At 40.7% G+C, this 21853-nt stretch overlaps 1 protein-coding gene across 9 annotated transcripts in view; it reads left to right on the top strand.

The window, feature by feature from the left end:
• SEMA4D (semaphorin 4D) overlaps nucleotides 1-21853 on the top strand; it is a 95893-nt gene that overhangs the window by 59639 nt on the left and 14401 nt on the right. For 5 of the 9 annotated variants that reach the window (XM_065860476.2, XM_065860475.2, XM_071802288.1 and 2 more), the window contains 14 exons: nucleotides 1259-1656; nucleotides 3659-3804; nucleotides 4366-4428; nucleotides 6712-6810; nucleotides 7996-8089; nucleotides 9017-9130; nucleotides 10029-10180; nucleotides 11656-11831; nucleotides 11937-12093; nucleotides 12897-13119; nucleotides 13556-13671; nucleotides 17542-17714; nucleotides 17939-17982; nucleotides 19095-19977. In XM_065860476.2, coding sequence (XP_065716548.2) covers nucleotides 1563-1656; nucleotides 3659-3804; nucleotides 4366-4428; nucleotides 6712-6810; nucleotides 7996-8089; nucleotides 9017-9130; nucleotides 10029-10180; nucleotides 11656-11831; nucleotides 11937-12093; nucleotides 12897-13119; nucleotides 13556-13671; nucleotides 17542-17714; nucleotides 17939-17982; nucleotides 19095-19977 — 2534 coding nt within the window. In that variant the 5' untranslated portion in view covers nucleotides 1259-1562. Of the gene's footprint in view, nucleotides 1-1258; nucleotides 1657-3658; nucleotides 3805-4365; nucleotides 4429-6711; nucleotides 6811-7995; nucleotides 8090-9016; nucleotides 9131-10028; nucleotides 10181-11655; nucleotides 11832-11936; nucleotides 12094-12896; nucleotides 13120-13555; nucleotides 13672-17541; nucleotides 17715-17938; nucleotides 17983-19094; nucleotides 21533-21853 lie in introns of those variants that run through there. The other 4 variants (XM_071802292.1, XM_071802293.1, XM_071802291.1 and 1 more) reach the window with 3 other exon arrangements.

Raw genomic sequence — 21853 nt, 5'->3', positions numbered from 1 at the left:
TTTAAATTTGCATGTGATCATGTAGTGAAGCAAGTGTAAAAGCTTTTAGTCTGTTTGTCCATCTTCTACTCAGCCATGTTACTCTGTGTTTGTAGCAGATGTGTTGGCTGCACTTCCCAGCGGTTCCTTGAGGCTTCTCTCCCCCGCCAAGAGCATCACATTTGTCCTTGGAGACATTGTTGCTGCATCTTCACTTTAGGTTTTTACTTCTGTCCTCCTCAAGTGCTCCCTCCTTCCCCTTGAACACTACTATGGATTTTGCAACCCTCCCTTGCTCTCATGAGGGTAGTATGGTGATCTTGGATTGTGGCATGTCACTTAGTGTCACACTGGCATCTCAGTCTGTGGCATGGTGTAAATCTAGCACCTCCTGAGCCCTGCTGCAAAGGACAGTGTGCTCTTCTCGCACCGCCCACCCCTACTGAGTGCACAGCCCTCAGAATTTATCCATCTGCAGTAACAGAGTCATTGGTTAATGTGCTCACTTCTGGTAAATACTTGCATGAGTCTTGACTTGGGAGTGATTGTAGGAAGATGGTAGCAGTGGAGACACAGTGGAAGATGGTGTAGAAAGCAGTGGATGGTTTTGTTGATTGCTGAGGGCAGAGCCCTTTCTGGACCCAAGAGTAATGGGTGACTCAGGCATAGAAACTTTCATAGGACTAGCAGTTTTAAGATTTAAGCATTTTCTCCCTTTAGTTTTGCATGCAGTGCATTAGCTCTTTGTTTCCGTAGCTGTATTTCTTTCTAACTCTGCACACCATGAGTGCATTAGTAGCACGAAAACACTTGGCTTGAAATGACACTTATGTTTGTAAGAACCTGAGGATGGGAGGTGCAGCAGGTTTGTATAACTGCTGCTTAAGATTAATGCTGCACTTCTCATGTCCTTTGCTCTCTGAACTTAGCCATAGTGATTTTTGTTATCTTGGTTTATCATTTATCAGAGAGGTGGTATTTTCTTTGACTCTCTTGTAAACTTAAGTTTAATGCACAAAATTTGAATTAAGTGACAGTTCAAAATATTTATACTTGGCATTCTAAATTGAAATGATTGCTTTCAGTTATTGCCTATTTGATATTTAATGTGTGGCTTGTTTTTAAGAATCGTATTTTCACCAATTAATGTACTCTTTATCCAATTAAGCTATGCAAACAGCTGTGGAAGTGTTGCAAGATCAGCTCTTACAATGTGCTATTTGTGGCAGTACTTGATTTGCTTTCCCTTCTACTATTTGCTCCCCTCCTCTCTCCGCAGCATCATTTATTTCTGCAACAAAACAGAAGAATGTGCTCAGTTGTGCTTCTAAGCAGCTCTACAGCTTGTGGAGAGTGTGGGCAGTTTCTATGTGCAGCATCCTGGAAAATGTGCGTTCTCTTGAAGAAGTGACCTGCTGAAAAGCGTGTGCTTGCACAGTTGTTCCAGCCCGCCTTGTTGCACTGCTGTGGAGGCCTGGAATGCCTGGTCTCTAATATACTCCCTGGGATTTGCATTTCTCCTGCCGAAGAAACACTACCTGCTGCGATTACCCAAGGAGCCTCGAAGAACAAGGACGCTGAAGATGGCTCTGTGGGCTTTTTATGCAGTTTGGGGTTTGTTACTGGAAGTAGCAGTAGCATTCGGTCCAGTACCAAGGATCACTTGGGAACACAGAGGTAAGAAAAGAAACTTCAGTGGTGTGATATGGGACATTGCCACAACATCTGTGTTTCTGTGGGATCTAAAACGCATTGGGGCTGTGTTCTTCCAGCCTGCTTGCTGCAAACTTCGTCAAGTGTTGCTGTCTTTGCTCAGTTTATGGCGTTCGTGGGAACAGAATATTCAAAGCTGACTCAGGCACTGGGTTAACTGATTTCTGAAAACATAGCTCTTTAAAGGAGGAATTTTGAATTTGGCTTTCTCAGATGAAGGATCTTGCAGGTGAAGCTTCCTTCAAGAGAATAACCCAATGCATATATTTTGCTTTAATGAAATTAAAATATTAAAATGCAACTCTCCGGCTAACAATTTTTTTTATACTTTCTCAGGCTGAGATGTATTTTGGACACTAAGCCATAGTGGGCACCAAGTAAATCATGAGGTGAAGTAAAGATGAGCATTTGTTCCTCTTCTGACAGCATTATATGATGCCTAGAGTTGAAACAGTCTTTTTTACAGAATACCACTTGCCTTGTGTTTGAAATTGGAGCAAATATTCATAACCCCCCAATACAATTAGCAGAGTCAGCAGATGTGGCACAAAGAGAAGTAATAGGGATCAGAGCAATCATAGTGGAGGAAAAGGCAGATGAAGAATATAGTAGCAATAAGCTGATTAGAGATAACCGCAGTAAGTGTTTTTCTTGTTTATTGATACAGCAATTAGAGGGTTGCTCATGTACTCGTGTAACTTTTCAGAAAGGATGGTCTAGACAAGGCTTATAGTTCCTGCTTATTCTCCTTGATGCTCCTATCTTTTATAATAGTTAAAAAGTGGCAAGTTCGTGTTTAATGGTATTATGGTAATACCCTGCAGACCCACATCCAAATTACTCAAAATAAATGAAATTTATTTTTATTATTGCTCTTTCTCCCTGTATTTTTTTTCCCTAAAGATTGTTGCGTTTAAATATGGAACCCTACTTTGAGTAGGAAGGGGAAATTTAGGCCAGTGGAGGAATTAATGTGCGGAGTTCTGTGAACTGGTTCATCCATTTGGGGAAAATTTTCTTGCCAAGTAGAGGACTTTAAAATCACATGCTCGAGAATCTAGTTCAAATGAATGTTTCTGCAATGTTATAGTTGAAAATGTGCAGTTTCTAACATTAGAATTTTGAGCAATAATACATTGCTGCCTGTATGGTAGAAAGCCGTTAATCTTGTGGTAGTCCCTTGCACAAAATATGGTCTCCCAACCTTTCAGTCATTTTTCCATTATGATTGTACATGCAGAAGACATTCTTGCATATTAGTCATTTTGTGTCATCTTTCTCCAAGCCATTCTGTTCCAGTCTGCATGCTTCCTCATTCCACTGGCATTTTCCCTGTTTCTCCCTCTTTCCCTCTGCTTCCTTTTAATGTCGATTTTTCCTCATGTTATTTCTTTCTGTTTTGTGCGTTTCATCTGTGTTCTCTGTTCAAAATCAGCTTATTGACTCTCTGTAAATGGTTCCTTTTTAGCTTCTCTATCTCCCTTCTGCTATGGTTATATACTAAGGTGTTGTCTTTTAAAGTGCAGGGTTTTTTATGTGATTTGTTTGAGGTGGTTGTAAGGGACATGATGATTGATCTGATTCCGATGGGTAGGTACATGGAAGGGAAGAAGTGAGGAAGGACCTGACTGACAATGGACGTGTAAAATGGAAGATTAGAAAAAATGGAATTAACAGGTAGAAAAAGAAATGAAGGAAGATAGGAGTTACAGGTGTCACTACAAGAGGAAATATTTAAGCGTTTGAATCAGACAGTGGGGACCAGTGATTTTGATGTTGATGATAGAAGCTGCTGCTTCTGCTGAACCAAGCTCCTGAGGGGTCTGTTGTCTGTTACATGGCTTGTCTGAACTAACCTTTCCTGTTTTCAGGATATCCAACAGCTCTTAGGCAACTTAGACCCATAAACTTGACCCTAAGTGATTGTGTTTCCTCACGTGGTGCTATTTTTCTTTAATTTCAACAGAGGTCCAGCTAATACATTTTCATGAATCAGAAGTGTCGAACTATTCAACCTTGCTCTTAAGTGGAGACAAAGATGTCCTGTATGTAGGAGCCAGAGAAGTGATCTTTGCCCTGAATGCAGTCAATATTGCTGAAAAGCAGCACGAGGTATGCATTTGAATACACTATCACCCTCCATCTAAAAATCGTACTCCAAATTTGACTTAATTTCCTCATATGAATAGCACTGCACTTCAGGTGGTATGTCCATATACTATAAATTGGTAGGTAAGTTTTCTTTGGTGTGGTGGTTCTGTGGTGGTGGCTTTTTTTTTTTATTCTCCCTCTACATCCCCCCCCCAGTGTTTTTCTTTCAAGTGTGGATGAAATTGAGAAGTACTTAAAATTGAGAAGCACTTAAACCAGTTACAGTTGCATTTCCCTAATGTGTATGGTAATGGGAGCTTCATTAGCAACTGAAGGGGGAAACATCATGGTAAACCCAAAAGATAACAGCAGATGTTTAGCCCCGCCTAAGGCACAGGGAAGTGCCACTTCCCCAGGAAAGAATGGCTTTAAACTTTTGAAAACTACTTGTGAAATGGCTTGCATATGCTCTAGATGGTTTTAGGATTGTCTATTTGTGTGTGTTATTGTGAGACTTTTAGACCTCGACGTGAATTAAAGTGCTTTGAATGTGGCTGTTTGTTGCTTTGTTTTTTAACTTAGTTACACTGGGAGGTCACCGAAGATAAAAGGACTAAATGTGCAGTCAAGGGCAAATCAGAACAGGTATGTATGTTCATTGAACTTTGAGAACGATGTTGTATGTTTCACTTCAAGAGGAGAGATGTTAAAAGAAAGGCTCCAACTGTTTGAAATTAAATTTTTCAAATAATTACCTGAATTCTTAACTTGAGCTTTAGAAACTTCAGCATACTTAATCTTTTTTTTTTTTTTTTTTTTTTTTTTTAATTCTTAGTTCATTATTTTTTGCTGGTGAATATTATTTGAATGTTTGAAAATGTGAACACACCCTGATGTGCTCAATGTTACAAGTTTTTCCATTAAAATGATTAAACAGTATTACTTTGACTGAAGGAAGTGATACCAACTGTTGTGTTTGGTTATTGCAATGATTCCTTCCCGGCATTTGATTTTACAAAACGGCTGATAATTCTGTTTGCTTTACTTTTAGGGCATCGGGTTCATTTATTAGGCCAGTGCTGTACCACCGCTGTATTTTTCACTGACCAGAATGTATCCTAATTGTGGTGCGCTTAAGGTGGTCGACTGTGCATGGTTGTACCTTTCACCTTCTGTCGTGCCACTTAGTTCAGTGATACGGTAAAGTGAGGGTTTACTGGGCAAGACCGGTGGTCAGGCTTTTAGCACAGGTTTGAAATTGGAAGTCTGCAAGCCCTGTGAATACAAAAAGCGATCCTACTCTATACTTGCAGGGCGTTAACATCCGCACCCCCGAACCTGCAAGCTCTTTTGTTCACATGGAAGTCCGGGTGTAGCATCCAGGGCTGATAGACATCTTGCATTTGTGGGGCTCCTCGAGGTGGGAATGAGGGCTCTCTCTTGTTTCAGCTCTCTGCCTTTCCTTCTCCTTCAACTGACGATCATCAGTACTTCATGCTAACAGCAGTTGTGATGGGTATTTAAGGGCCATTTCCTCTTTGCCTCGCCTCTTCAGGATGCACTCAGAGGGCATTCATTTTCTTCAGGTTCAATTGAGGTTACTAGTGATAGTAACGCAACCACGATGAATATGAGAGATGTGAATTTCTCGCATGCGAATGCAGTTTGACAGGTGCTGTGTGCATTTCCATTAGTCCTCTGCAGTCATTATTGGTGTCAGATAGATGTTAGACCCCACAAATAGGTACTTTGCCAGAGCTCCAAATTTCTCTTTTTTCCCTGCCTCCAGTTCAGCAAGTCACACTTGGCACCAGCCATGCTTTTTCCTCACCATGCTCAAAGCTTTTACTAGTAACTTTTATATTGTAGCAGTGATGTTTTGCATACTGCAATAGTTTCAAAAGTGTCAAGGTGTTAAACCACTACTGCTATTTCTTACATTAAAATGGTCAGTCCTCTCCTCCACTCATCACCAGTATGCTGTTTACTACCAGCAAAAAATATTTGTGCAGCTGTTCAAGGACTTAATTTGACAGAAAGCTGGTTTGTTGTTCTCCTCTCCTCCCCTAGTTTTCTGCCATACAGAACTCAGCACACAGTCACAGAAATACCTGCTTTGGCTCATAAGAGTGAAGAGTAAGGACAGTGTGTATAGTTGGTTAAGTAGTTTATAGAACTGCAGTACAGTGGTGATATCTGGCTGTGTACCAGCAAGAATTAAGAGGTCATGTTGATACTGATTTTTTTCCCTCTCTCACGGTGGATGTTGAGAGGTGTTTTTCCTGGTTGTTATTCTGAAACTTTGTCATATTCTTTATGAAGGCTTTGCTCAAATTCCTTGTTCCATTTCAAAGCCAAAGGAATTAAGAAGCTTCCTTGGATGAAAGAGCAGTTGGTATCAACGACTGAAAAAACAGAACAAACAAACAAACAAGACAGAAGTGACACAGCTATGTAGCTAATTTAGTGGTAAAACAACAACTATCAACACTTAACTGTCTTTACTATCTGAATAGAGGCTATCACTTACTGTTTCATTTAGGTTTACAAGGCGTGGCAAAGTCTAAAACTTAATCCATTTCTAACTAGGTGTTCCCATGGATTGGATGTGTCTTTGGAGTTTATACTTTTGTGGAACAGCTTAGGATGCACTCTGCTGACTGTATGGTATTTGGTCTTGCCACCCTGATAGGTATTCTGAGGCACCTGCACACTACTGGCTGTAGGAAACCAGATGCTGCAGGACTAGAGCTCCTGGAGATGGTGGGGCCATGGTGTTCCAGTGGTGATTGTGTCCCCCAGCCTTAGTGGTGTGGTGTGGCATAAGTAGCGGCAACAGGCAAACTGATAGCACAACTTTAATTGTTTATCTTGGAATGTGAAAATTGTGGTTTATCAGACTGGTCCTTTTCTCATCCTCTACTACAGACGGAGTGTCGTAATTATGTGCGTGTCTTGCAACAGCTGAACGATACTTTCCTCTACGTGTGTGGAACTCATGCATTTCAGCCAACATGCGATTACCTGGTAAGAATGTACATACATTTTGACTCAATAGCAACTACAGCTTAAGAGCAGCTCATTTAAACAATGAGTTAGTCTCTGTTCCCAAAGACTGTTGAAATTTCAGTGCTGGTTGTAATGTTTGGAGCATTTATTACACTATCCCACAGTAATGATGGAGTATGGAAATAAACCATGTTGTTTCATTTTCAGAGTGCTTACTGAATTATTGATTCGTCTTGTTTAATTGTGGATTTGCCTCTTAGCTTTCACAATTGTGTATTGTGTGTTTGCATAAAAAGCAATTTCTGAAATTGAAATAACATTCTTTGCAGTTTTCCTTCATTGCTGAATCTCCCTGAAATTTCTCACATTCCGATTTCTGTTTGTCTCGTCTCTGCTCCTGGATGTGCCATAGCTTCATAGTACTGAGTGCTTCAGAGTGAGATCTTGGCACAAAATCAAAACTCCCTTTTCTCACTGACCACTCTTGTGTCGTTCTCGGCTCTTAACAATTCTGAAATGGAGAAGTCTTGTAATTGTTCTTCTTTGCCTCCCCCGCCTGCAAGGCTGCCTGCCATCTCCTCTGGAACATTGCCAGAAGTCGTTGCCCTTGGCCTCCAATGTCTTCATTGCACAGTATAACCAGTCACTTCCCCAGTGCTGTGGCTGCAGTTCTCCGTCGTCTTCCTGATCCTCACTCCCTCGGCTTTTAAGGGATTTATAAAGTAGCAGCCAAAGTACTCTGTGGCTTTTTAAAGTTGTAGTTGTATTATGCCTCACCTCACAAATTTGACATAATCTCAAAAATTACTAAAATCAACTTAAGAAAGCCTTCTGAATTTCTAAAACTCTCACTTTTTCAATAATTGTCAGCTTTTTCCATATATCAGTCAACTTCTCTGCCTTTCCTTCTGCCTGGCGTTTTGGATGTTCTTTCTTGAGGTCTGTCTGGATTTAACTTTTTGTTTTCTGTTCTCTTCTCCTCCCGCTTTCACAAATCATAGGATCAGATTTTCTTTGTCTGCTGAAGTCGACAAGATTTTCTGAAAACACATACGCCTTTTATAATCTTACCAAAAATGCCTTTGATGCTGGAAGTTGATGATGTGTAGTCCATTATTTAGTGTTGGTTTTTCAGTTACCTTTGCACAGGTAGGAAAAAGTGCTAACAGTTGTTTTGTGGTTTTCAACTTAATTTTTTTTCAGAATTTAATTTCGTTTGAGCTTGGAGGTAAAAATGAAGATGGTAAGGGCAGATGTCCGTTTGATCCTGCTCAAAGCTACACATCAGTTATGGTTGGTAAGTTCAGACCTTGCATATCTCATTGTTATGTATAAAAATGTTCTCCTGCTGTCAGTCTCCAGTCTTTCAATATCGAAATAGTAGATTGCATCCATATTTTTACATCTTTACTATGTATATAGGTAGATACTAAAATACTTACATAGTCAGCCTTAGGAGAACTTAAAACTATGTTGTTTTGGAAGCAACTTTTAAAATACAATTTTTAAAATTGTATTTTCAGGTCTGTGACGTATTTAGTCCAGGTTGTCTAAACATACTTTGGCTGCCTCTGTAGTACCAATTACTGTCATTTCAGTAAATCTACAAGTAGATTTTTTTTTAGCTGTCCTGAAGACATATCCATGAGATAGAATAGGGATGCAAGAAGTTTATGGTAATTATATTACTGCATGATTGGACTCCACTGAATCTTGATTCAGTGAAACCAGAGTTCATGTGTGTACCCTGGCGTCACAAGATCAGAAAAGAGAAGCTCAAAGTAACATGAAAGAGGAAATGAGGAAGAAAAGAACACACTCCCTCAATGTTGCATACATTCTTAAAAGTGGAGTTTCAGTAGTGGTGGCATAGAGAGTAAAGTAATTACTTCCAAAACTCTTGTGGCATTTCTTAAATAAATTTGAATGATTGTGCATGAACTGTAGGTTTACACGTTAAGTGTTGAAGTGCCACAAAAACAGTGGTGACTTTGGCCAGTTGCTTGTGTTACAGCAATAATAAACCCGAGTGTGGAAGTGTTAGCTTTGAGAATGGTCAGCAGAAATGTAAATATAGAAGATGTGTGTGGGGCAACTTAGAGGAAATCCGTGTTTATAATTTCTTGTGGGAAGTTTAAATTTACGTAGTCTCCCGAAATATTTATGTACCCTTTTTGGTATCCAGTGCATAAAAAAGTCTGAAATATTTGTTTTTGTGTTAAAGATGAGGAGCTTTATTCCGGGACTTCTTACAATTTCTTGGGAAGTGAACCTATCATTTCACGGCACTCTCATCAGAGCCCTCTGAGAACAGAGTATGCAATACCTTGGCTTAATGGTAAGTGGGCGTGAGAACTGACCCAAACAAATTATTTTTTCTTCTTCAACATCACACAGACACAGGGTTTAAGTGCCTTACCTCGGATAAGGGGCAATTGTCTTAATATCACAAAGAGAATTGATTTTGTTATACTGGCATACACTGACATGTGAGTGTGTGCCCTCCTGTATGCTATCAAGAGATTTTATTTTGAAGCTTCAGAATTTTTATCAGCTTTGAGGATGTAAACATCTTCAAGACATACAGGCTTCAACTTGGTGCTAAAGGGCTACAGTTTATCTTATATATACTTGTTCATCCTTGCAATAAAGCAGCATAGTTATATCATATCGTTTTGGTTTTCAAATTGAGCTCATCATGATTCCTGATTATTTCAGTTCCTGAATTTCAAAATTCAGGTTCTGTGAATGCTCAGATGTCTGTTGCTTCCTGCTGAAAAGGACCGAAGTTAGCGTATTCGAAAAGATGCATTATGTCCAAACCCTACAGGATACTGAGTTTTGTAGTACATGTTGTAATGATACTGTCATTTTTAGTGTTTCAGCTAATTACTGAAATAGAGGAGAGGCAGGCAAGGGAGGGTACATCTCCAGGTCCATCAGAAAGCTACACTTGAGTGTGAAGGATGTTGAAATAACAAGATATCAGACTATTGAGATGTCTCAGATATCTTAGTGCTTTTGCATAGGGTTTGTGGTTTTGGTTTTTTCCTCTATTTCTGTATTTTTAGAAATGCTGTTCATACTTTGTACAGTGGACTGTGTAGGCAGGTCAGTGACTGGAGAGCAGATAAATGCAGTGTGAAATTTGGGTGAAAGAGGACTCCTAGGGGCACTTAGAAGAAATCAGGTTATTAGTCATATATAATATAACATTCTTCTTTTTGTATCTGTAGAGCCCAATTTTGTTTTTGCTGATGTGATAAGAGCAGATCAAAACAGCACAGATGGAGAAGATGACAAGATATACTTCTTTTTCACTGAAGTGTCTGTGGAGTATGAATTTGTTGGAAAACTGATGATTCCAAGAATAGCTAGAGTGTGCAAGGTGGGACATATTTCAATTTACTTTTACTAATTCAACTGGAATTTTGTGTGTGTGTGTTTAAAAAGGGTTTATTATTGTGGACTTATTGCCAGTTAAATGGAAGTGGTCAAACTTGGAGAATCTTAGTGAATCATCAGTTTCAATCAATTCTTCAGAACTGGGAAAGCCTAATTGTTACTTTGGGAAAAAATACTAGATTTAATTTTTCGCAGTGGTGAAATATCAGTATATCTAGGTGTCCTGCCCACCCCTGGGGGGAAAACACCAACCACCACAAAACACAGCAACAGAAAAAGTGTCTCCTCTGGCTTTCCTTTTTATATATATATATAAAATAAATTGAAGTTCAGCTCCTTGGGAAGAATTGACTTTGGTTGGAACTGAGCAGATAGGGTGTTTGTCAAGTTACTTTGGAGGAGCTGTATACAAGCTGAACTGTAGCTGTGTCCACAGCAGAACAGCTCTTGATGGTGGTGCAGCAGATGGGGCTTCCATGAAGCTGTTAGGGCTGCCAGAGCCTGAAGGAAGAAAATGGTCACCAGGAGCCTGATTCTGTCACACTCGCTGTGTTTAAGCCTCAATGTGTTAGGCTGGTTCGTGCACACACTCAGGAGTGTTGGTTAAAAGTCTTGCTGATGAAGGAGGTTTTTTTTCCAGTAGAAAATGTTGATTTAACAAAAACCTTGTCAGTGGAATGCATCAATTTCCTCAGGGTTGTTTTTTTTGTTGTTGTTGTTTGTTTCCAGCAGGAAATTTATCTAGCTCTTTCATTTTGATGGGGTTGAAATATTCTATTTTGACTTTACTGTTTTATATTTAAACACGGGAGTCAAAACATCAATAACAAGTTAGTGCCCTTGAGATTTCTGTTAAACAAGCAGTTGGAGGCAGGTTTACATGGCTCTTATTATTATGGCACTCTGCCCACTGACAGCTTGTGCACGCTTTGGAAGGGAAGTATTGCAGAGTATGAGAGCTTTCTCACTGCTGTTTGTTTGAAATAGGAATCAGTGGCAGGCTGCAAATATATGAGTATTTATACTTAATTGTTTAAAAAAATTCTGCAGATTCCCTTTAATATTTTGCATAACAGCATTGGTAATGAAATATTAACAGTGTTCAAATATACCTGTGTCTTGAAGAGAAATAACAGAGCTATAGCTTGAGTACCAAATATTTTGAAACATTCCTAGTCAATGTATCTTAACTTCTTTAAGCCATGGTACTGTGAATCTTTAATAAAGGTGGCAACTGCTTGCAAGTAGGCCATTGCTGCATTTCTTCTAATGAAACTAACTTATTTTCCTGTGGCTTCCTTACTTTTCTGTTTGCGAATGTGTTAATACTTATTGGTGTTGCTGTAGATGAAATGTTAGAAAATAACAGGGTTCAGTAATTTCATGCTGTGTAATAGTGGTTTTTAAATGCTGCTAATTCTCCTCACAAACAACTTGTTATTTTTCTCATATCAAAAGAGGGACCAAGGAGGATTAAGGACCTTGCAGAAAAAATGGACTTCCTTTCTCAAGGCCAGATTGATCTGTACCATCCCTGATAAGAATCTGATTTTCAATATTATCAATGATGTTTTTATTCTCAAGTCTCCAACTTTGAAGGAACCAGTGATATATGGAGTCTTCACCCCACAACTGTAAGTTTGGTAGAGCCTTCATCTGGATACTTTTAATCTCAGTTACCTCAACAAGTAACAATTACTCCTGGGTTTGTGTTTGTTTTTTCCTTCCTGAACTTTTAGGAATAACGTGGGACTGTCAGCAGTGTGTGCATACAATCTGTCTACTGTAGAAGAGGTTTTCTCGAAAGGAAAATATATGCAGAGTGCCACAGTTGAACAGTCTCATACAAAATGGGTACGATATAATGGGGAAATTCCTAATCCTCGACCCGGTGCGGTAAGTTTCTGTAATCTTGGGTCTGATTACTAGTCATCTTTTTTAGTGCTCAGGAGTACATAAACTAGAAAATACTAGATAACCTACTAAAGCTTAATTTTTGTTTGTCCTGCATACTTTCTGTTTTAACGACTTTGTAGAAAAACACTTAAGTGATCTATTCTGAACTTGGTATCCCAGAATAAAAGTGGGATTTTAAAATTTGTAATTGAGTTATTTGCTGATTTTGTATTTTTTTAGTGCTGAAATAGATGTCAGTATACACTAAACAACATCAAATACTTTTTAGTTCAGATGAACAGAAGCATAGCAATTGTTGCACGTCAGTAGGTTCAGCAGGTTTATCCAATGCAGTGCATGGCTCTGCAAGCCAAAATGTTCGTAGTACTAAGTGTTTTTCCTTCCGTCCTTCCTTCCTTCCTTCCTTCCTTCCTTCCTTCCTTCCTTCCTTCCTTCCTTCCTTCCTTCCTTCCTTCCTTCCTTCCTTCCTTCCTTCCTTCCTTCCTTCCTTCCTTCCTTCCTTCCTTCCTTCCTTCCGACCAGAAATAATATTTTCCTGGAATGTGTTTCAGGTTCAAAGAAAAATGTAGTCTGAAGTGAAGGGATTAGTACATTGCAGAAGCCGAAGTGCTACAAGACTTGAACCTTTTATGTTAGAATTAATGTAATGTAAAGGTGTCCTTACTGGCCAGATTAATGCAGGGGAAAAAATGCATGTAGCTGCTGTTAATTATCTCTGTTTCATACAAGTAAATGATATAAATTGGTTGTCTTCTTTTGGTTTGTTCCCCCCACCCCCCCAGTGTATAAACAATGAAGCCAGAGCATCGAACTACATGAGTTCTCTGAATTTACCAGACAAAACATTGCAGTTTGTTAAAGATCATCCTCTAATGGATGACTCAGTGACTCCAATGGGAGACAGACCTCGACTAGTAAAACGAGATGTGAAGTACACACAGATTGTGGTGGACAGAGTCAGAGCACTCAATGGCACCGTATATGATGTTATGTTCATCAGTACAGGTGAGTTCTGCAAACCTTTTTTAAGTGATACTCTGATTCTTCAGGCTGAAGTGTGTCCTAAGAGAAATTCTGGACTTTTCCATATTTACAATACTTTTACTCCAGCTAATGTTTTTGTTAAAAATTAAGGGACCATGTTAAGTGGAGAATCTTACATGCTTTGAAAAGGTATTGCAGGAAAAGAACCACAACACTGCATGTGTACAGCAAAAACACAAATGAGATAATCTCTCAGTCATTTTTCTTTGAAAATGTTATTTCTTGCTCAGAATTCCTTATGATGGTGGGTTTAATGGTTGCCATTGACACAGAGTTGTGTGATGTCTTCAGTTGAACAGCAAGCAGATTAGTGAGATAGTTTATAGGAATAGTGCAATATTTTTCCATGCCTTTTTCTTTTAAGGATCTTATTTAATATATTGCTTTGTTGTTTCAGATCGAGGAGCCCTGCACAAAGCCATCAGCTATGAAAATGGAATGCATATTATTGAAGAAACACAACTTTTCCCAAACTTTGAGCCAGTCCAAACTCTCTTGCTTTCATCCAAAAAAGTAAGTGCTAGGCAGCACTCATCTCATTTTGCATTTCCACAAAACGTTTTAGTGCCCCTTGTAACTTGTGTCAGTGGCGAAAGAAGATGTCACTGCGCATGGAGCCAAGGGCTGCATCTTACTCCTCACACTGCAGTAATATTGCCTATTGGCTGCTGCATTTCAGTGGGTTTGGTAGGTGACAAGCTTCTGAAGGTATGTAGATGTGGGGAAGGTGGTGTTGTGGGGCACAGGTTTGCAGGTCTTCGTGTGGATTTCATGCACAGGAGAATGCTGCATAGTTTCTAAGGTACTCCTTTTCATATTAGGAGTCATGTAAAAATCCTGACCCCTTGTGGCCATTGCAAATCCATGTAGAAAAATTCTTGTGGGTTTAGCAGGGAAGTCCTGCATCTTTCTGAGGAAATAGACCTAGAAACAGAGAGAACAGTCTTGTCTAGCAGAGAGGCTCATAATTGTGTAACTAATTGGTTTCTGCTGTCCCAAATCTCGCAGGCTTTTGTGTGCTAGGTATATTGTGGGAGCTGTCATGTTGGTGCACCTGGGGGTGAGGACCTCTGAGGTCCTGTCTGCCTGACGGGCCACCACCTGCAGTTGCAGCTTGGGCACACGAGCCTTGCTGCAGGCTTCAAACCCAGCGGTCGTTTTGTGCTATTAATCAGTCGCTGGGTTTAATCCTGGCGTGATTTTGTGACAGTGGGAGGATAATCAGTGTGTTTGCTTTGTATGCTAGTTAGGCTGTTGAACCTAGTTATGTTGACCTGCAGATCCATGAGTGTCCATGAAATTATTACCCTGAGCAGTAGCTCGTAGCATCAAACCACTCAACTGGTGAAATTTTGGGATCTCTTAAGGAAAGAGTGACACTCTTGAAGTGTCTGTTAGGTAGTACTGGCATTCAGTAGCAATGGATAAATGCTCTGCAGCTAGGGATTTAGGAATACTGCCAGGATATCTTAGACACAGCTTTTATTTTTGTGTGCTATTTAACAAACTGCATACCAACACAGTCAGCTCAGTGGAGGAGAACTTTACACCATAAATCTTTCAAGCTCATCTTGCACGCTTATTTGTCCTTTCATGCTCCTAATTGGAAAAAGTCTTGAGACCAGAGTATGCCTCTGATAGTCAAATGAAAATCAGTGATTAAAAGCTTCCAAGCTCATAGATTTCACTGGAGACGTTTGCATTATTTTTGTATGATGCACTACACTGGCAACTTAGTATATATATGTGTGTGGGTGCATCCCATTGGGCCCATGGATTTGTGGATGTCCAGTTTGCCTAAATGATCTCTACCCTGATCCTCTTCAACCAAGGGAAAGTCTTCCTTTTTCCAGACTTTTCTGTCTCCATGGTCTGGAATACCTGAGGACTGGCCTTGGCAGTAAAGATGGAATTGAGCGAGGAAGGCATTTGGTAGCTCTGCCTTCTCTGTGCCGTCCATCACCAGGGATCCCACCTCATTTACCCGCAGACCTATGTTTCTCTGACCTTCCATTTGCTGCTGATGTACTTGAAGAAGCCCTTCTTGTACTTTACACCACTGGCCAGATTTAATTCCAAGTGGAGCTTGGCCTTCCTCACTACATCCTTACATACTCTGACAACATTCCTATATTCCTCCCAACTGGCCTGTCCCTTTTCCCACCTCTGTAAACTTCTTTCTTCCACTTGAGTTTTGTCAGAAGTTCCTTGATCATCCTTGCAGGTCTCCTGCTCCCTTTGATTTATTTCGTGCTGATCTTAAGCTTGGAGGAAGTGATGTTTGAATATTAACCAGATCCCTTGGACCTCCCTACCTTCTAGAATCCCATGGAATTCTTCCAGACAGGACCTTGAAGAGGTCAGAGTTCACCCTGCTGAAGTCCAGGGTTGTAATTCTACTTATTGTCCTGCTTCCTCCACGCAGGATCCTGAACTCCACCATCTCGTGGGCACTGCAGCTGAGGCTGTCCCCAGCCCTCACGTCTCCAACCAGTTCTTCTTGGTTTGTTAGGACAAGGTCCAGCAGCACGCCTCTCCTTGTTGGCTCCTCCACCACCTGTGTTAAGAAATTGTTATCAGTGATCTGTAGGAGCCTCCCAGACTGTGTGTTTCTAGCTGTGTTGTCTTCCCAGCAGATGTCAGGGTGATTAAAGTCTCCCATTGAGTCTCCCAGGGCATGTGATCGTGAGGCTACTTCCAGCTGTCCATAGAAAGCCATATTGACTTGTCCCTCCTGATCAGGTGGCCTGTAGTAAACACCCATGACAGGGTCCCCCTTGCTGGCTTGTCCCTTAGTTTTTACCCATAAGGACTCAACTCATTCGTTATCCCCTGCTAGGCAGAATTCAATACATTTGAGTTGCTCTCTCACACAAAGTGCAACTCCTCCACCTCATCTTGCTGGCCTGTCTTCTCTGAAAAGCATATAGCCAGTTCTTTAAACCTTGACACCCTCCATGACAACATTCCAGTCATGTGAGCTGTCCCACCATGTCTCTGTAATAGCAATGAGATCATGGCCCTGTGAACATGCACAGATCTCTAATTCTTCCTGTTCATTCTCCATGCTACATCTGTTGGTGTACAGACACTTCAGAGAAGTAATTGAGCCTGTGGATTTCCCAGAAGCTGTGTAAGAGGATCTACCGTAGCCATATAGTTACATTCATGAGGCTTGTTTCTGATGTTGAGACTAGAAGTCCATACCACAAACATGAGGTTTTTAAAGAATGTTTCTCTACTAGAAATCTTCCTTGGTTGTCTGCTGGTCACTTTGTGACCATAACCATCCTGCCAGCGTCAAGCATTCTCACTGCAGACGCTATCCCTGAGTACATTTCTACATACTGAGATCTGTATTGCTGCCATACAGACCAAGTCACTCTGTGCTTGGATCCGGCTCATTTGCTATGACAACTGCAGTAGGGTGCTGATAAATCCACTCGGTATTCGGCTCAGGATGAAGCCGACGCACTGCCAAGGTGGGATGTGCTGTTCAGCTTCGTGTGCACAGCCTCTCGAAAGGACTAGAGGCTGTCACTGGTGGTTTTGGGTTGCAGTGCAAGCCCCTTTCTTGAAGGCTTTGTATAATAATATATAAGTTCACAATTTACCTTTAGCTGTCGATTTCCCTGACCTTTGAAACAGATGAGTGAAATAAGGCAGCTGCCCACCTTTTGTGAGAAGGATGTTTGGGATGAGTGTGGTCTTTTCCTGCTGTGCTCAGAGTCAGACTTGTTTGGGATTCCCCAGCAACAGCCAGTCAGACAGCCCTTCTGTTTACATCCCCCTTTTCCTAGGTGCAGTGCTGGTGCTCCTTCCTTTGGATACTATCCAGTGCTCCTCCTTGACTAGTGAGCAGGCAGCTGCACTTGACTCTTGGAAGGCTGATGCTGATGTGGTGGCAGAGACCTGACTGGTGGAAGAGCTGACGGCTGTAGGGCTGGTTTGGCTTAACAGGAGCAGGTCCTGCACACAGCAAGCATTGCCTGTTCAGGCTTGCCTGTGCCTACTGCAGCCATGCTGCCAGCACAGGCTTGCCTCACCTTCTACGAGGATTGCTGGTGAATTGTTATTTGTGGAAAAAAATGTGTGCCAAAGCTACAGTTAGACATGGTTATTTTTCGCTCTCACAAACTGTTTCAGGTTTTTTGTTCTTTTGTCCTTTTACACTTCCAGGATTGCTGAATATTTTCAAGATAAGTTTCCTTTCCAGAAACAAAAACTAATCAAAATGCTTATTCCCTCATGCTCCAGTTTTTACAAACATGGCTGTATGCATGCAGCTCTTCTAATAATTTTTAAGTTGTTTCATGGATTGGATTGTTCAGCTTCGAGAAAGTGACTGGCTGTGTTTTTTTGTTGTGTGTTTTTTTTTTCTAGGGCAGAAGATACCTCTATGCTGGTTCAAATTCTGGTGTGGTTCAGTCTCCAGTGGCATTCTGTGACAAGTACACCACTTGTGTTGACTGTGTTTTAGCAAGGGATCCTTACTGTGCTTGGAAACCCCTTGAAGCTTCCTGTGTTTATATTTTTAAAGAAAGTGAAGTTGAAAGGTAATGGTAGCCTTCGATTACCTTACAATTACAATTGATGTTGCATCAGTCTTGCCCGTTACCAATAGCTGGCATATCTTTAACTGAATGTTTTCAAATGCAGACTTTTTCCTATCCATCTGTGCCTGCTTATGCTACTTAGATGAGTCTGTCTTAGTACAAGAGCATGGTCAGGCTGTAGGAAACAAGATTTGAAGTTGTAATACTTGGACTTCCTTTTACAGGAACTGGATTCAGAACATAGGTGGAGATGCATCATCTTGTTCTGGTGAGTTGGTCTTTGAAGAGCTATTTCCATGTCTAGGTGAAGTAATGAAAGAGCTGCGTTTAGTTCAACTTGGGTTTTGTGAATATCTGGACGCTCATTTATATTTTAATAGGTATGAGATTCTGCTTTTGAGTATTTGAGCATCCGTACAGCCTGCACGTTGTCTTAAGATGTCTGTTTGTGTACATTGCAGTGTGCAGTGCACAAACCTGTGAAATGAAGGTGGGTCCCTCAACAGCGACTTCTGAATGAAAGCAATATTTACCATAAGTACTTCTAGGGCAGAGGCTTCTGTCTCTGTGATGTAGCATTTGACACTCTACTGTGAGCCTTGTTAAGTGCTTGGTTATTGCTGCCGGATCACATGAAATTATCCTGAAAAAAGCTGGTTTTATGGTGAGAGGGGCGGGAGACTCAGGACGTGATACAGAGCAGCTGAAGTACCCTCCATAGTGCTTTAAAGCAAGTAATCACAGGTCCCTTCTTTGTAGTCTGTGCTGCTACCATGAGATCAAGGAGATCTTAAAAAAGAACAGTGTAACAGGAGATTTGTAGTGCAGTAAACAAAGCTTAAGACTTTGAGTTTTCTCTATTTTGGATCCGTTTTGGATCACTGTGAGAGTTTTGCGTGTTCGTTGTTTAATTAATTTATGGATTTACATTGTGGGTGTTCCGTAAGTGCTCGTATTTTTTTAGGAGAGTTTAGGTTGAGTAACAGCACTTTGTTTCCTTCTTGGATATTTTGGAGTTGCTGATTTGCTTAATGCACTAATTGCATATAAAGTGATACCCAATACAGCATCTTTTCTCAAACAATGACTCATCTCAGGTGCATGCTCAGTTGCGAGTCAGCAAGTTCTCATCTTTACCTAAAGGTGGAGGCTGTCTTACAGTTCGAGCTGTCCTGTTTCTTAGTCTGTCTTGATATCTCGCATGCAGCTGTAGCTTGGTATTTCACCAAGATTCTTGCATGCTGTCATCTTGGTCTTGTGAGGTAATCTGAATGCCATAATCTTTACATTTCTGTTAAGCCTATAGCACAGTCTCATGCAACTGTATGGATTAGACAGGAATCATTGCTGATACTCTGCACATTTATTTTGATGTTCCAGATAAAGTAAGAGAGAATTCCCTACAGCATACGTTCAAGCATGGGAGCACAGCAGAACTCAAGTGTTCTCAAAAGTCCAATCTGGCACAGGTAGTTTGGAAGTTCAAAGATGACGTGCTGAGAGTGGAGAGCCCCAAGTACCGTCTGCTGGAAAAGGCACTGCTCATCTTCAATTTATCAGAAGGAGACAGCGGTGTTTACCAGTGTCTGTCAGAAGAAAAAGTGAAGAATAAGAAATTTTCTCAAGTGCTGGCTAAGCATGTTTTGGAACTGAAAAAGATCCAGCATACCACGCTGGGCCCCACTGTGGCAGCCGCACCAACAGAAGGTAATAGTGATGTGCCAAAAGTATCAGCTGTGTCAACCGAGGGGTCTGCTGCTCACACCTCAACCACTCAGATGGTGCCGGTAACGACAGCAAGGATAGTGACCAAGCCCATTGGCCCTGTCCTAACAAGTGCAGCCTCCAACACTGAGCTCTTCAACTCGATGCCTGATGCGGTCCCGGAAAAGACGATGTTCCTCAAGTCAAATGATAACTTCCTGTTGATGTTCCTCTTCCTCTTCTTTTTTATTCTGTTTTTGTGCCTGCTCTCCTACAACTGTTACAAAGGGTACTTGCCAGGGCAGTGCTTGAAATTTCGGTCTATCATGCTGCTTGGTAAGAAGAAAAAGTCAGATTTTTCTGATTGCGAGCAGAGCGTGAAGGAGACGCTGGTGGAGCAAGGCAGCATCAGCCACCAGAGCGGGGAGCAGCCGAAGCCGGCACACGACACCGGCTACGAGACTGAGCCCGACTGCGGGAACGGGCAGCTGCAGCCTGGGGACCTGCCCGCGCCCCGAGAGGCCAAGGACAAGCCCTTCGATGTCAAGTGCGAGCTCAAGTACGCCGACTCGGATGCGGAGGGAGACTGAAGGACCTCATTGCCCATTTCAGTGGTGGAAACCGGCTGCGGTCCTGCAGCAAGCTGGGCACGGAGAGCATGGGGATGACAGCTGAGCCATAGTGGGGTTTACATGCTTAAGCTGTACAGCAAGCCACTTTGTGTTCAGATCTCACCAGATTAGAGCAGCGGTGTTCTTGTCTGCAGAACATAGCATCTTGTGTTGTACTGTCCTTTTTTTTTTTTTTTTTTAGAAATGGCCAGTTTCAGATCACCATTTGTTTGTTCCCAATTTTTCTCCCAGTGAGCGCTTTGCTCTGAAGTTACTTGCTTGTTCTTCAGCCCTGTTCTTCTAGAGGATAAAAGTAACTTTCTAATTCGGTTGGCTTTAAAAAGTACTTCAGTCTACACAGGTTTTAGCCACCATTAAAAAAAGACCTAGTTTCATTTTAATTCCAAATTGGAAATTAAGTTTAGTTTATCAGATTGGTAAATTATAGACTTTTGTCCAGATTGGGACATTTTTTTTCTTTTTTCTTCTTCTAGTGATTAATGTTACACTTTTGTTTTGACACACCTAGGTCTCTTTAGTTGGTTAAAGTTAATTTTAACTGCATTTTAAGTATCTTAGACTTTAAGGTATAATGGGGATAGCATTGGCTTGATTTGTGTAAGACTCTCAGGGATAATCTTGTTTAAAGGCTTTGTTCTTTGCTGCTTTCTTAGAAGTTTAGATACAACAATATCAATACAAAACATGCAGTAAGCGTAGAGGGAGGGAGGAAATAATAGATTTAGGAATGCTTTTTTTTTTTTTTTTATTTCCCCCTTAATCAGCAAGCTGGACATAGTTGTGTTCTGTTTTCTATACAAAACTGGATTTTTTTTTAATTTTTTTTTTTAATGAAACAGTACAGGCAAGCAGCTGTCAGTTAGCAGTGATGTGGAGAGAGGTTTTTTGCACTGTGGAAGCAAAACAGGAATCAAGAAGAATTAACTACAATAATTCAGCTAGTGACTCGCTGGAATGGACTGTTAGGAATACAGCCTGATGACAAAGCATTGCTGATTTTTTTTTTCCCCTTTTTTTCAGATTCAGAAATAACTCAGCTTCTTTTTGTGACAAATCTTTGCAGTGTCACCCTTTCTGGATGACACCTTCCAGTCTCTGGTGCAACTGGAGACTGAAACTGGAGCTGCTCAATCAGTTGTTTGAACTGTTTATTGTGAATCATGCCTGCAAACGTGAAAGTGTGCATTTGTTCTCAACCTGGTTCACAGCAGCGCTGTTTGTCTGTAAAAGCATTTTGTGCGGTACAGTCCTGAAGAATTGTTCCTCTCACGGCATCTTTCTGTAAATATTGCTAGAAGTAGAGTACATTTTAACAGTACATAGCGGTGTGCCTGGGCTGCTTTTCTATGTTGAACTTTCATGTGAACATAATTTTAGACCATCTTAGTGTAAACAGTTTATATTTTATAAGATTCAGTTTGGTTTTATTTTTCTATTTTTAATTATGTACATATAACAGAATAAATATTAAAATAAATTGTATTATATCTTGACTTTTATGAAACTTGACACAAAGACGCTGCTTTCCATATTGCAAGTACTAATGTTCCTTGTGGTTTTGTTTAAGGGGGAAAAGTGAAAACTTTTGTAATTAATTTGAAGTAGATCCTTTTCTCAGCTTTATTTGAATGGGTTATTACCAGGGGCGAGGGGATGGGAAGGGTGGAGAAAGAAATGCCAGTGAAGGAGGAAAGCTTTCTTCTCTAGGGGCCTAGGGACACTTCCTCTTATCACCCTCCTAAAATTCATTGTCTTTTTGCATTATTTCTTCAGTGTGTGATGTATTTCTTACAACTTTTTTCC

This window comes from Patagioenas fasciata, chromosome Z (genome assembly GCF_037038585.1).
Source record: "Patagioenas fasciata isolate bPatFas1 chromosome Z, bPatFas1.hap1, whole genome shotgun sequence".
Taxonomy (NCBI): domain Eukaryota; kingdom Metazoa; phylum Chordata; class Aves; order Columbiformes; family Columbidae; genus Patagioenas; species Patagioenas fasciata.
The sequence above is the reverse complement of the archived record's forward strand: the minus strand, read 5'-3'. Positions and strand labels throughout refer to the sequence as shown.